We start from the raw sequence: 15,726 nt of genomic DNA, 5'->3' as shown, positions 1-15,726 counted from the left end.
TGCATATGTATTCCTGTAGGAAATGATGGACTCCAGCAGACAATGAAAAACAATTTTTTTTTTTGCGGGGGACAATGAAAAACAATATGATATATCTGAAGGTCACCTTGAACCACATGGAAAGATGGAGCCATAACAATGGCCCAGAACCTGATTTAAGGTAACCAAGGTTTTAAAAATATGAATAGTGTTGACAGAATGATGAGTTACATACAAAAATGTTAAAGATCATGGCTTAATTAGTTTAAACTCTGTATTTGCTTAGCTTTGTAATTTCTGGAAATTCCCCTCAATGAACTTGGATATACTCACAACTATTCTTGCAAGCAATTAAGGATGATTCCACAGTTAATATTTTGTATAAAATATGTTTCGGAACAATTTGGCCCATATCAAAACCTCATGAGAGTTGACGTCCTTGTGCAGGAAAACGTTCGCCTTTGCCAAATTGCAGAAGTTGTATTAGCATCTTCAGCTGCAACATACTCTCTTACTGTCCCAAATGCACCTGGGTTTCAGATATATATTTCTTTAAGCCCCATACGCATATATAGTTCACCTGTTATTAATCATAAAAATTGAATCCTACATAAAAAAAACTACAGGAACTTGAGGAATCAATAACAAATTAAATCTACTATTTATTTAGATTATCATCTCTTATATGAAGACCATTGTGTTACACTGAATATTGAATATTTGTTCTAGAAAGAAACTAAGGCCCTCTTTGTTTAGGCTTATAAGTCAACTTATAAGCCAAAAAGTTTAAGCCTAAACAAATAAGTAGTTTTTTCGTTTGGCTTTTTTAAGCCATAAGCCACTCTACTATTAAGCCAAAAAGTTAGGTTGGAGAAGTTATTTTGGTTTATATGAGCTAGATGTATGACTCCCCTACTAAACATAGGACATTAAATCCATTGGTTTATAAATTATATAAGCCAATAAGTTAACTTAAAAGTCTAAGCCAATAAATCTAAGCCTAAACAAAGAGGGTCTAGGTATGAATGTTAAATGGTAATCAGCAGAAACATAGCAGAAGCAACGTATGCAAAATGAAGACCGGTAGAAATTTCTTGGTTTGTTGCTTCTCCCTACCAGCAGCGATGGCTGATCATGGCTCACTGTTGTCGGTAGAGGCGATTGTGTCGCCAGGTTTACACCTCTGCCTACCTCGCTCCGGATCCGAGCTGTTCAATGGATCTGATGTACCGGTTCCGGTAGGATTGTGCCGCCGCATGGAGACGATGAGACGGCGATGGCATGGCGGGGATGGGGAGGACATGGCAATATAGAAATGGGTTAATTGAATCGATACCATTAAAACATTATTGATTTTGAAAAGTATCACTAGTATTTGCGTATATGTAACCACAACATTATAATTTTACATCTATTTGAAGAAATACGCCACTACCAGCCCTTTGAGTGCATTTATCAGTACATTCAGACCAAATTATCCTTATTCGCAATGGATAGAATCCTATATACCTATACAAATCATCCCCACTACTGGAATTCTCTGTTTCCTGGTGCTTCCATGTCACGCCCGGAAGTTTCCCCTTTTGCTTGCTTTAAAAAAAATGGTTAAATAAATTGTCCGAAGAAATTATCTTAATTAACCTAGAGCTAATTCCATAATTAATAAATGCAAATAATAATCGGAATCGGCATGTGGAATTTTTCTTGGATTCTACATGTCAAAATATGTTAACAGGATTTTTAGTGGAATTTTCAGAGCCTTGGAAATAATTTTAACCAATTAAAAATCACCAAAGTGCAATTTTTAATCCCAGGAAAAATCCTTTCTTCCTTTTCTTTTTCTTTTCCTTCTTTTTTTTTTTTCTCTATTGGGCCGTCGGCCCACTCCCTCCCGCGCTCGGCCTCCTTCGCTTGGGCCGGCCCGTTCCCCTTCTTCCTCCTCCAGCCGACGGCACCGCCGCCGCCGAAACCGCCACCGACGCCGCCGGTTTCCCCGTTTCCCGCGCCCACTCCGCCCGTACCGCACGCCCACGTCGCCGCCCACCTTCCCCGCACCTCCTTCCACTCGCGCGTGCACCCCGCAACGGAGGGATTCGAATTCGAATCTCTCTCTCTCTCTCTCTCTCTCCATCCCCCACGTCGGCGAGAAATCCGGCCGCTTCCCGGCCTCGTCCGCCCCTCCCGAGCCCATATAAACCATCCCCGCACTCCCTTCCACATTTTTCCTCTTTCCGCCGCTCTCTCCCGTGCCCTCCATCACTCCCGCATCGCTATACCCGCTGCCGCCGCCTTTTCCACTCCTCCGGTCGCCGCTCGCCGCCGCTGGAGCCGCCGCCGAGCCAATTTGCCACCGCCATTAGCTTCGCCGCCGCCAAAGCTACCCCGGCCGCCGCATCCCCATCCAATCCCGCCATCGGGGCCCGCTTCCCTCCGCACGCCGGTGAGTACCACCATAGCCGCCGCCGTCGGCCATGGCTCTCACTCGTCGTGGGCACCCTCTCTCCCTCTAACCCCTCTCACTTCCTCTCTTAGGGTGTCCCGGAGCTCGGCCGCCGTTCGCCGTCGCTCTTCGGTCGCTCACCGTCGCCGTTTGCCGTCGTCTCCTCCCGCGCCGGCCGAACCCCGGTGAGAACTCCCTCTCTCTTCCTCCCGCGCGCGCCGCCGCTCCCCGCATGCGCGTCGCCGCGATGCACCGTCGCCCGCGTCGCCGGCCGCCGTCGTCTTCTCGCCGGCCGCCGCCGTCGGAGGCCGCTTGCCGCCGCCGCCCTCGCCCTAACCGGCCGGCCGGCTTGAAGCCGAGCCGAGCCAGGCCGCCTTCCTCCTTTCCCCGTGAGCCGCCGCCCGGTGGGCCCCGCTTGCCAGCCGCCCCTCTCTCTCTTTGAGTCACTGACCCGTGGGTCCCGCATGTCGGCGCCGCCCCACCCCTTGCTGACGTCAGCCCTGGGGCAATATTGCGCAATAAATACATTAAGGTTTTTTCTTTATTAGTAAAAACACAGAGAATCTTCTAAAAATCATAACTAATTCATCCGAGCTCCGATTAAGTCTATTCAAGTCTCAGTAAATTCATAAAAATGTATAGAATCCATTAAAAATGGTTTTGTTTCCTGTTTCAGTAGTCTTATAGCATGTTTTGCTTGTGTGCTTTGTTTGTCGCGTAGATTTCGGCCGTTCCGTCGATTCGTGGTTTCTCGAAGACGTTGCTGTGGTTCCATCAGTGCGAGAGCAAGGCAAGTCATACATTGCAATTGATCATATTGTACCTAATTTACAAATATCCCGCATTTCTATTAAATTTTGCATTGTTTTACAATATCATGTGGGATGGGTCCTATTACTCAGCTATATGTTGTTTCCCTTACGCCATTGATAACTTGGGTATTAAAATGACTAGAGGTTGGTTTAGGAGATGCTTAGCCATGCTTAGTTCAACTAGTACACAAAAGGGGCCACATTAAAGCATAGACTTTGATTATTGGCAATAGCTTTGGATTAGTGCCACCGCAATGGTGTTGGTTAATTAAAATACACTACATGGTGGGCTGTGGGTGCATGGTTTTGCTAGACGTGCCCATGGCGATTAAGGACCGGTTCGCGGGATGCCCTGGAAGAATTTATCGTACTTACCACAAGCCAGCGTGGGCAACGGCTGGGCTTGTAGTGTAGCTTTTCTCTAGCCGACGTACCCAGGCGAGGGTGGGCGTGATGGAGTTGGGTCGGCCGGGGTGTCCGGTTGATCGGCTGCCGGATTCACCGCGGCACGAAAGGGGGGCTGCCCGTTGCCGGCTGGGGACGGGGGCGAACCCTAAGGTGTGGTGCGATCGGTTAGAGGGGGTTATGCGAAGGGTCCTGTCACGGCCTCTTTCCGGTATGTCGTGGTGGCATGTCGGCGCACGGGAACGTGTCGTGGGGCTGTGTCTTGTGGGTACAGTTGTACACCTCTGATCAGAGTAAAACTATTCGAATAGCCGTGCCCGCGGTTATGGGCGGTCGACCAGATTCACCGTGATTAGTCTCACCCCTAGTTTAGCTTAATGAACTGATTAGTTCAGGTGGTGGTTTGGGCCTGTTGCAACGTGGTGTAACGTTGGACAGTGATTGGTTAATATGGATTAATTACTACAACTGTTTTACTGCTTTCAACTACTGCTTTGAAATGCCGGCTTTATGCAAAAGAACCTTTAGCCTCCCTTGGATATATCTTGCATCATACCTCCTCTTCCGGTATGACTTGCTGAGTACAGTGGGTAGTACTCAGTCTTGCTCTTTTCCCCCACACCAGAGTTGAAGTTCTTCTCATTTGGAGAGGTCTTGAAGAGGTTGGTTTCGTCGCTGCCGTCAAGGGTTGCCTGTGGAATGGAATCGCCCGCTGCAGGAGTCAAGTCTTCAGGCTTAGCTCGCTTTTATCTTTTTCCGCTGCATTTGTAATCTTTTATATTTTTGTAAGACGTGGATCTGTATGTCAACAATTGTCGTTTGTGTACCCTGGCTGGTCCTGGACAGGGGTTTAATGCACATTCAGCTTAGAAATTCTGGTTCGTGAATTTCTGGGCGTGACATTCCACGTCACCCCATTCTGTCTCCATCATTCGATCTCAATCAAGCGATCGATCGTCCACACGCACGGCCGCACCGCATCGCGTCCCCTAGCTGCAGGCGCCCACCTCTTCCTCTCCCGGACCGCCGAGATCGCTCTCCCACAACTCACACGAGTAATGAGTGTCCTGCTCCTGCATCGATTCGTCTTTCCTTCCCGCATCCACTTCACCCCCATTGATCTCACCGTTGTCGCTCCGCACCCGTCGTCTCGCACGATTCGTCTCCCCTTCCTGCATCCTCTTTGCCTCCCACACTATAAATCATTGACCATCAATCACCAGAAACCATGCCCGTAATAAAGGTCACCCACCCTGTAGTTTGATTTACTCGCTTCTCTGCCCCTTCCGGTTCCCGGCCACTGGCAGCGTCGCTGTCGTCGGACACCAAGTTCATCAGGGGGCAGATTTATGGTTTCCCCTACGTTTTGTGTTGTTTCTTTGCGTAGATCTCAATTTTGGATTATTTGGTGTTCAAGTAGAGGATTTCGTGCTCCAGGGCTCCAGGCTCCAGCAACATGCTAACCAGCCGTTTGATGCAGTCAAGCAGCAAGTGCATACAACTATTGCTCTTTGTCTCATCCTCGGTGATGCTGAATTTCTGATGGTTTTGACCCTAACCGATTGGTTTTATTTATGGCTGATGATTGTTCGTCACATGACGAGCATCTATATCCATGTATGTCCATCTTTCTTATGCATATATAAAACTGTGTTTTACTTAATTTCACGAGTAATTCTACGGTACTTGAGGAGATACCATGAGGTACCAAAAATTTAATGTAAATTTTAGTACCTCATGGTACCTCACAGTACCTAGGTACTATGGGGTACCAAATTTACAATAGAAAAAATGGTACTTCATGGTACCTCCTCAAAGACCATAAAATTGCTCTATATTGGGATTGACTAATGTTCAGATCTTTGCTCCCTGTTGTGATTGGTGTGTTCAGGTCTTTAGTTGGACAGCCCAGGGGCCAGGGCATTAGAATCTATGATAGCTCATGCAATTTTGAGCAGATATATGTTTATGATGTAAGATACGTTCCCTTCTCAAGTATTTTTCTTTTAACAAATTACTATTTATTTGTTTGACTTTGCCTATGGTATGCCTAAACTTTACAAAAGCTTTCAATATCAGAGATCCTTTAAGGCTTCGATAGACAACACCGTTTCTGATACAATGGTTTCCCACGTACCCTTCAAGCTTTCAATGTACTTTTTGTTTAGTTTCTTTAATCCTAAATAGGAAGAGTATTTCACTTTTAAAGCAATGAATAAATGTATCAATCTGGCATTACTTGGTATATCATCATCTTCCCTTCCTGTTTTGGTTTTCCCTAATCATCTGTTCGCTATAAAGCATAAACGCTGAAACAATTCTGGCTTGCTGTCGAACAAAACCTGAACCGGCTAGGCTGATCGCTTTCTCTGGGAGCTGTTCCATCACTCCATAAGGAAACGGAAGCATAGAAGTAATTATCTGAAGAGTCATCACTCCATAACTGGATTTTATCTTCAAGTCAACATCTATTCATCACGCCAATGGCTGCAACTCCTGTAAATGTGAGACGATGAAAAGATAAGGTTGTTCATTCTCTTGCTGTCAAACTGTTGTATTGTGTCAACCTTCTGGTATGTACTACAGCAATGCAACACGTTATTGTCCGCATGTTCTTTTCTTGCTTATCAGTATTTTGGGTTTTGGACTGCAGAAAGGAGTTGATAGGATCCTCTGTTACTACCAGTCTCTAGCAGATCTATCAATGTGATGTTCTATATAAACCCCTAATTCCCTATCGAGTAAGCATAAGCATGCTGCACACTTTTTGTCATCTAAGTTCAGGTGTATAGCTGCATTTGGTTCCTTATTTCATTTTGCCAGAAATAGTTTTCTATAACATCTATACCAAAGTTGGAGACAATTAAGAAGAATTTGTTGTTTCTAGAGATGGAGTTGTATCAGCAAATAAAGTAAGTTATTTTGATCGGCCGAGGAATTGAGTTTCTCTTCTGCAAGAATTAGTAACACTAATTTTGAGAACTGTTTTCAGGAGAAGAAATAAGTGTTAACGTCTTAGATATTGCTAGAGATCAACTATCAATGCTCACATTATGTTATTGGTTGGATGTCACAAGTATATTATGCTCTAGAGAAATTAAATAATTCATGACTATTCGATTATTTCAATTGGTAAGTACAAGATTTCACTCTATTTTTTCGATTATTTCATGACTATTAAGGTATCGCATATTGGATCTTTATTTTCATTTACCCCATTTGCTTAGTGCACTGCATATTCTTATTCTTACTAAAATTTCAACTTTCATCCTTTCAGTCTTATCACTGACACTTGGTTGCAAAGGACAATCTAAAAAGGTCAATGATATTTTCTGTGCCCTCACTTTATAGAACTAATTTTTTATATGGAGGCACGATTTAGGGTTCCTTTTACATGACCTAGCTGAGATACAATTACCAGATATGCTCAGGAGTCGAAATGGGTTTGCTCGATGTTATTGTGACAGCAGGCGATTGGTTCCATGAAGCTCATCCATAATAAGGGTTCAGAAAGCACTTGAAGTTTTTTACTTTGTTGCTCTCTGTACAGCATATCAAACTAAGAACAATCAGCATATCAAACTAAGAACAATCGTTCTTTTACTGTTTTGGTCATAAAGCTATCCGTATGGGCAGTATGTCATATACATTTTAAAGTTGTCTTCGAGGAGTTAGTTTGCATAGGTAATCTATGAGAAGAACATAGCCCCTTAACTTGCTTTCAATTTTTTTCTCCTTTCATTTGTCAAGCTTACGCTATGTACATTTTGTTTTCTGTAAATTCCGCTGCAACGCGCGGGGAATCATCTAGTATAATATTACAGTTAATCACACGCTAATGACTTTTCTTGTTTTACGTGCCATACTTGAAGAGGCCATCGTTGTCAACACAGATGGATTTTGAGCTGATTTTTATTGCTCTGGTTCATGAGCTTAAGGAGCTAGGTCGAGACTTGTAACAAGACGAGAAAGCTGGTTGTCTAGCTTGTTAAGCCTTAGGATAGCAAACTGAGCTGAGCCAACTCCTTATCCTAATGAGCCAAACCATATTATTCAGCCCTACTCAGTATAGCCATAACCTGAGTTGGATGCTTTTATTAGCAATGCTGAAACATATGTACAATATTGTTCAATTTTAAGGGACACTTTACATTTTATATTGTATATTTGACATATATTGTTCAGTATATATAGCGATTCTGATCACCATTTGTATGGTATTGAAATAACCATGCACACATTAAAATGCTTAGCAAATTGAACTTGACATGATTTTTCAGAGCTACTTGCTGAACTCAAGAACCCAATAGTTGGCCAAGATGTAGGTTGTTCGCAAGGCACCACTGAAACCAGAGTCCGTGGCTAGCTTGGCGAACTCCAGCTCTGTCCTCTCCTTTCCTCCCCGGGAATTGCTGAGCATGATCATGTCCATCTGGAACGGGTATCGTGCTGTTTGGGCCAGATCTGGGATCGTCGGGAGGACAATCTCAACAGCAATCACCTTGCCATTGTCCGGCAGGGCTTGGTGGCAATTCTTGAGGATCTTGATGCAGTCCTCATCGTTTTGCATGTGGAGGATCATCTGTACATATATTTTGACAAACATTTGTTTTTATTCTGTAATATATATGATAAAGTCATTTGATTCAACCAAAAATTATGACCACCATGCTATCTTAGTTTTTAATATAGATATTGAATTCATAGAGAAGGAGCTGTTGTATGTTGTTCACCATACCTTTAAGAAAATTGCATCTCCAATATTAGATATGCTCTCAAACATATTTCCAGCTATATGTTTCACACCTGCATGTAAAACCAACATAGAAAAACTATATGGGTAGTATTTCTTAGCCATCTTTCGAGTCATTTTCATATCTTTTGGTACTAAATTGAACCACACAATGTTCAACTCTTCAATTCGTAATCATCCCCCAAGTAACTAGTGTTTTAAACTAGATAGAACTACAGTGGGTTGCCGAAAATATCGAGGAAATGTTACAAAATTTCTAGGTTTCGAGGCATATGTAATGAAAGACTCCCTAGGTTTTTGCTTTTTTTTTTCAGACAACCCCGTGATTTAGGGTAAAAAAACTATGCAAATTATTTTCTTTGATATATTTCTAACATATACCAGCTAATCAAACTAATTCTTGATATTTGGAGTGTATAAGTCGGTCACCATTTACATGTAAAATCGGCCATGCCACTATCGTCTAACATCGCTACAATACATCTACGACGAGCTTAATTAATTATAATGTTGCTATACTCACTAGTACAGATCCTTCTATCTGTGACGGCCTCTAACATGCCTACAAATAGCGGGCCATCACAAGGAAGTCATCTCAATCGGGCCGAAAAGTGCCCGATTGAGATATGAATGCACAGACATGTTAGATGGACATAAAACTTAAGCCCGTCACGGATGGCACCTATCAGTGACGGGCCGTAGTTTAGACCCGATTAGGATAGCATTCCATATCTCAAATGGGTCTCAAGTTAGGGCCCGTCACAGATGACCATCATCAGTGAAGGGCTATATACTAATGCCCGATTGAGATAACTTAATCTCTATCGGGCATTAATTAAAGCCCGTCACCGATGAGTATTTTTCCATTTTTCATATGAAATGTTTATATTGTAAGTTTAACTATAGCAAAATAATTAAGTGCAGTATAATAATTTATTTTATGAGTCAAAATAATTTTACGGGTAGTAAATGATTTCAAATGGAAAAAATGTCAACAACAAAGTTATATAACTTATCAAGATTTACAACTTTTAGTTTGGTCATTTTTCTATATAACATTTTTTTAAACAGTTTGAATTTGAATTGGAAAATATGACACCTTCAGACAACATTTTCAAATACTAAATGATTTCAATTGAAAAAGTCATCAACAACAAAGTTGAATAACTCATCAAGATCTAAAACTTTTATTTTTGTTATTTCTTTATCCAACAAAATGTTAGTAACATTGTTCACAAATTTTACATATATGTGTTATAGTTTATAAAACCATATAAGAGATATGTCAATTTTGTGAACAATGTTACTATCACTTTGTCGTAGGAAGAAATAACCAAAATAAAAGTTTTTGATCTTGATGAGTTATTCAACTTTGTTGTTGACAACTTTTTCAGTTGATATTATTTAGTATTTAAAAATGTTCTTTGAAGTTGTCATATTTTTAAATTCAAATTCAAACAGTTCAAAAAATGTTATATAGAAAAATGACCAAAATAAAAGTTTTGCACCTCGATGAGTTCTACAATTTTGGTTTTGGTGATTTTTCCATTTGAAATCATTTAATAACCCCAAATTTTGTTCAAAGTTGTCAAATTTTGAAAATTCAAAATTTGAATCGTTCAAATGAACTTATTTGTACAAAGAACCGATAGAATAGTTGTAGATCTCGATGAATTATACAATTTTTTTGTTTATGATTTTTGCATTTGACACACCGGCCTAAAATTAAATTTAAAGTTCTCATCTATGACGGGCTTTATTTTTGACAGATCTCAATGAGTTCTACAACTTTGTTTTTGACAGCTTTTTCATATGAGTTTATTTAGTATTATAAAATTCAATTCAAAATTCATTTTTCTTAGAATTATATATATTTGATCCAATTAACTCGGTTTTGCTAGTGAAATATGTGAATGGATATGAAATATGTGATCAAAATAGATGTTATGTGAATGTGGCTATGTTAAATATATTGATGTTAATGTATGTGAATGAATGAATGTATATGAATGGAGGATGTTGGGGTGTGACATCCTGGCATAGGGCTTAATAGGATTAATAGAATACTCATACCAACAAGTTACAACTACTATTCCGGAAGCTGATCTCCAAAGAACTTTGATGTTAAGCGTGCTTGGCCTGGAGCAATTTTGGGATAGGTGACCGACCTTCCCGGGTGCACGCGAGTGAGGACAAAAAAGACAGGCCTGGGAGAGGCGGGACGGCATGGCATGGACCTCAAAGGTCTGAGGCTAGCTATTTTGTTTTGGATTATACTTTTTTTTTTGGGATTATACTCATCTGTTTGGATTATACTCATCTGTGACGGATATTAACTTAGGCCCGATTGAGAGGAGGGTCATCTGTGACCGACCGACCGGGAAGTTCTTCCCGGATGCACACGAGTGAGGACAAAAGGCATGGCATGGACCTTTTTTTTTGGGATTATACTCATCTGTCTGGATTATACTCATCTGTGACGGATATTAACTTAGGCCCGATTGAGATGAGGGTCATCTGTGACCGACCGACCGGGAAGTTCTTCCCGGATGCACACGAGTGAGGACAAAAGGCATGGCATGGACCTCAAAGGTCTGAGGCTAGCTATTTTGTTTTGGATTATACTTATTTTTTTTGGATTATACTCATCTGTTTGGATTATACTCATCTGTGACGGACATTAACTTAGGCCCGATTGAGATGAGGGTCATCTGTGACCGACCGACCGGGAAGTTCTTCCCGGGTGCACACGAGTGAGGACAAAAAAGACTGGCCTGGGAGAGGCGGGACGGCATGGCATGGACCTCAAAGGTCTAAGGCTAGCCAAAAAATAAAAAAAAAAATTTGGATTATACTCATATGTGATGAGCATAAACTTAGGCCCGATTGAGATGAGGGTTATCTGTGACGGGCTAAAGTTAATGCCCGTCACAGATAAGGGTCATCTGTGACGGACACTAGTTGTGGCCCGACTGAGATAGGTCATCCATGACGGACTATAGTTTGACTAGTCGTCTGGGTTAAAGCTATCGGTGACAGGTTTTAATTAGGACCCGATTGAGATAGATTCATCCGTGACGGCTGTTTTCCCGATTGAGATAACTCTTCACATCTGTGACTTCTAGCCTGTGACGGACGCCGTATCCGATTGAGATGTGGCTTACCATCCGATTGAAATGATGGTATCCGTTCTAGTGACTTTTATTATGGGAGATAAGGCAAATGGTGTGTAAAGGGTTAGACTATATATGGTGAGCCCACCGTTGTAAATCTCAAAATTAGAATCGCATATACTTTACTGGTGGAAAAATTCCAAAATCCCCACTTTATTGGTTCCCTTCAACAGTTCAACATTATGGTTTGGTCCAAACTGCCCCCCTGAGCACACGTGAAAAGTGGTTTAATTTGAACGTATGGTGATTAACGTTTTTCGCGTCTCAGCATATACTAGTGTTAAATTAAAGGTCGGCACGTTACGTCAGTCTTTAATACTAATATTGATAAGTCAACTACTCAAACACAACTATCATAGCAATGGATAGAATATTACTCCCTCCCTCCGTTTCATATTTTTAAGTTGCTTTGACTGTTTTTATAGTCAAATATTTTTAAGTTTACTAAATCACAGAAAAATTTAACAATATTATAATACAATTTAATGAATCTGATTTTATGTTGTAAATATTGCTATTTTTTTTAATAAATTTAGTTATAAAAAAGATTAAAACAACTTATAATATTATACGGAAGAAGTATATTTAGTTACCCGGAATAGATGGAGCCTGAGAGATGACATGGGGTAGGTCGAAGTTAACGCCGGTGATATGCTTGTACCGGGAGGTGATCATCTCCAGGGTGGCGCCGGTGCCCCCGCCGACGTCGACGAGGACGCCGACGCCGTCGAACCCATGGAAGCGGTCGAGCAGCTTGTCAATCACAATCATGGACTGCTGCGCCATGGCCTGGTTGAACAGCGTGTTCAGCCGGCGGTTCGTCCCCATGTACTCGAACATCCGCATCCCGTGCGCCCTCTCGAACGCCGACGGCCCGCCGCCGCCCACCGCCGCCGCCAACTGACGCCTTCACAGGAAACGGCTTGACTTAGCCAAGGCTTTCAATTTTGAAATTGGTTTTTTTGCCGGGGGACCGAATTTCAGAAATTTCGAAATTTTTTTGCCGAAATTATTTGAAATTTTGACTGATTGTCAATGAATTTGAATACAATTTGACCAAATTCACAAAAAAATTAAAAAAACGAAAATCTCGGGCGAAAATCTCCGGTGGGGGACGAAATTTCAAATCCTGGACTTAGCTTGAATTTGAAACTGGTAGTTGGCGATGGAACTTTTGAGGTCGATCTTACCAGGTGCACAGGTAGTCCTCGTCGACGCCGAACAAGACCGAGGGGGCCAGAGATCCACGGTGGCTGTTGCCGCCGGCGGTGAACAACCTGCAGACGGGCGCCGGCGAGTATCGTCTCCGGGGAGGTTCGCCGCCGGGCCCGGCCTCCGTCGAGCACTTGACGACGTCGAACGACGCGAGGAGCCGCAGCATCCGGTCCACCGAGGACGCCGCCTCGGCCTTGTCCGGCGCCGCGTCCGGGAGCCGCGCGGCGGCCAGCTCGTCCGCGGTCAGTGCGCGGCCGTCGCCGGCGGCGGCTAGTGCGTCGAGGAGGCCGAGCTCGATCGCCGCCTTCAGTGTCATGGGGACGGTGAAGATGCACATTAGCTCAAACGCCTGCAGGCACGCCGCCTCCTCGTCGTCGTCGCCGGCGGCGACACCACCACTCGCCGGAGCCCTGCTAGTGTACGGATCCATGTGAGCCTCTCTGGTCAGTATGGCTACAGAGTTTCTCAAATCTGAACACTGAAGTTATCGGAGGTGGCTGTGATATTAAATTATGAGAGATTTTCAGCACCATAATATTTATGGCGCTATATTATGCACCCAAAAAGTCAAAGAGATAGTATTAATAAATAAAAGATACTTTAGATATTGGGGATGTGTAACACTTATGTATGAAAAGAGTTAAAAATGTAACATCATATTTTTAACAAAACCAATTTTCAGCTCCTAAGATGTCGCCATGATTTGATGTGACCTTGAATTTTGAAGACCCATTTTTGTTTGTTCTCGATAAATTTCAGTTAAATTGACAATAATATAATTTGGATACATTCTTGATTTAGGAAAAGCAGAAAAAAAATATGGACTGCACGGGTTGAAGGATAGTTTGGGCTAGTTTTGCTGGACTATCAATTTCTGTGTTTTAGTTTTAGAGAAGTGCGCTATAGCTTCTTCTTAAAAACCGTAAAATTATATTTATATTTATTTATTTTCTTTACTAGTAAGAGATCATCCTAGGTAGGATAATGATCAAGTTATCTGCAATCCTATCTGCACCAAAAAGGCCACCATCCAGTCTCACGGCTCAACTGAGTTGACACTGACATCTTTTGGGAAACTATAGATCGAGAATTCAAGAACGTGGTTGACAATAGCGGCATCTTTTGGGAAACGGCCAAACGGGTACAGATGGCCATATGGCCCGAGGCCCACGGCCCGGCACAAAGCCCGCAATTTTGGCCCGGCCCAAGCACAGCCCGGCCCGACTAGGGTCGTGCCCGTGCCGGCCCGGCCCGACTAGGATAATGATCAAGTTATCTGCAATCCTATCTGCACCAAAAAGGCCACCATCCAGTCTCACGGCTCAACTGAGTTGACACTCACATCTTTTGGGAAACGGCCAAACGGAACGGGGTCGACCAACGGTGGCAGAAGATGAGGCCAATCATGCATGTTATTATCGGAGGCAATAATTAATACTCTATCCATTTTTTAAATAGATGATAATTTATTTTATTTAAAAAGTTTATGTAAATGTATACGATATAAATTATGCTTAAAATACTTTGAGCGATTAAACAACTCACAACACAATAAATTATAATTACGCAAATTTTTTTTCCAATAGGTCAAATATGTGACAAAAATCAATAGCATTATCTATAAAAAACAAACAGAGGTAGTATCATCAGTGATCAGTCCATTGAATTATATTGAATATAAATTAATAAATAATACCCTCTCCGATCTACTACGAAAAAATACGATGTATGTGTTCTCATCGGTCGGATCGGCTGTGATGGTTGCAGTAATGGTATAAGATCTGACAAACGATTTATTTGCAGCTTAGTTACTCTCTTGTAGTATCTTCCACTTCAGTTTAACATCAGTTGCTAGTGGTAATATGAGTGAAATTTAATTGATCGGCCACTAATTTTGGAGGTTTGTTTTATAGTTTAAGAAAGACAATGAACTGCATACCCTTGCAGTTGCAGACCACTGAGAAAAATGGTTATACAGCCCAACAGATATATTCGCACCAACCATAATGAAAATTTGGTTGATTAATCTGTGGTTCTATAATTTGCAACATCTATAGGTGGTTGTAGCTTATTTGAAACAAAGAAGGAATAACTTCTATTATATTAAAAATGATGTGTGCTAAATTTTTATTATTTTGTTTAGGTACAAGGCTTATGTGTGCTAAATTTTTATTATTTTGTTTAGGTGCAAGGCTTATGAGTACATGAATTTAAGAACATTATTTATTCTTGTAATAAATACTTTTGAAATTATTGATGATCGAAAGTTTCTAAAAAATTGAGCAAATCTTATGGTTTAACTTCAGGAGGTACTCTATCCGCTATCACTACTCGCAATCTTTGGTTCCTCTGCATGGCCCAAGACTTACTATAAACGTATAGGCCAGCATCCGTTTTCACTTCTCCTGCAATGCTGTTACAAGTATTTCGATGAGAAATAAGTGGGGATTGCTAGCGCGCGCTGGGAAAAGGACCTGGCGAGCACTTCCCCCCTTTTAGTCTTAATTACGTATATTAGTTAATATACTTAACACTAATGATAGTAATTAAGAAAATATTCTGGAAATTTTTTTGGGAGATCTTTTTACTAACAGATTGAAAATTTTTGAAGTTAGATTTGAAAACTTTCAACTCGAGAATCAAGATTCAAAAACTTTCAAGTCTAGATTTGAAAAAATTTGAAAACTTTCAATTTGAGATTTGAAAACTTTCAACTCAAGATTCGAAAACTTTTAACTCAGATTTGAAAACTTTCAACTCGAGAATCGAGATTCAAAAACTTTCAAATCTAGATTTGAAAAAAATTGAAAACTTTCAATTTGAGATTTGAAAACTTTCAAATCGAGATTCGAAAACTTTCAAATCCAGATTTGAAAAATTTGAAAATTTTCAAATCGAGATTCGAAAACTTTTAAATCCAGATTTGAAAATTTTCAACTCAAAATTTAA

The 15,726-nt window shown here is 41.4% G+C and overlaps 1 protein-coding gene and 2 long non-coding RNA genes across 3 annotated transcripts; 2 read left to right on the top strand and 1 right to left on the bottom strand.

Annotated features, from left to right (window-relative positions):
* The first annotated feature begins 5,105 nt into the window (after nucleotides 1-5,105).
* Nucleotides 5,106-6,131, top strand: LOC9266632 (uncharacterized). Its single transcript, XR_003242095.2, has 3 exons — nucleotides 5,106-5,253; nucleotides 5,528-5,609; nucleotides 5,992-6,131. It is a non-coding gene; the product is annotated as an uncharacterized lncRNA (long non-coding RNA).
* A 677-nt stretch (nucleotides 6,132-6,808) lies between these two features.
* LOC136356067 (uncharacterized) lies at nucleotides 6,809-7,372 on the top strand. Its single transcript, XR_010740712.1, has 2 exons — nucleotides 6,809-6,954; nucleotides 7,058-7,372. It is a non-coding gene; the product is annotated as an uncharacterized lncRNA (long non-coding RNA).
* A 333-nt stretch (nucleotides 7,373-7,705) lies between these two features.
* LOC4335077 (probable inactive methyltransferase Os04g0175900) lies at nucleotides 7,706-13,337 on the bottom strand. The gene is made up of 4 exons (XM_015778459.3): nucleotides 12,753-13,337; nucleotides 12,156-12,469; nucleotides 8,375-8,442; nucleotides 7,706-8,218 (listed from the first exon to the last, which is right to left on the bottom strand). The coding sequence occupies exons 1-4, from the start codon at nucleotides 13,205-13,207 to the stop codon at nucleotides 7,919-7,921; spliced, it is 1,137 nt and encodes a 378-aa protein (XP_015633945.1). The 5' UTR covers nucleotides 13,208-13,337; the 3' UTR covers nucleotides 7,706-7,918.
* Between the last annotated feature and the right edge of the window lie 2,389 nt (nucleotides 13,338-15,726).

Source organism: Oryza sativa, chromosome 4, assembly GCF_034140825.1.
Source record: "Oryza sativa Japonica Group chromosome 4, ASM3414082v1".
Lineage (NCBI taxonomy): Eukaryota > Viridiplantae > Streptophyta > Magnoliopsida > Poales > Poaceae > Oryza > Oryza sativa.
The sequence above is the reverse complement of the archived record's forward strand: the minus strand, read 5'-3'. Positions and strand labels throughout refer to the sequence as shown.

Bases quoted from the DNA above. Each gene is read 5' to 3' on its own strand.
- LOC4335077 (XM_015778459.3), bottom strand. From the start codon at position 13,207: ATGGATCCGTACACTAGCAGGGCTCCGGCGAGTGGTGGTGTCGCCGCC. The intron at 12,470-12,752 runs GTAAGATCGACC...TTTCCTGTGAAG, and splicing joins GAGGACTACCTGTGCACCTG to GCGTCAGTTGGCGGCGGCGG. The intron at 8,443-12,155 runs GTAACTAAATAT...TTTTACATGCAG, and splicing joins TCAGGCTCCATCTATTCCGG to GTGTGAAACATATAGCTGGA.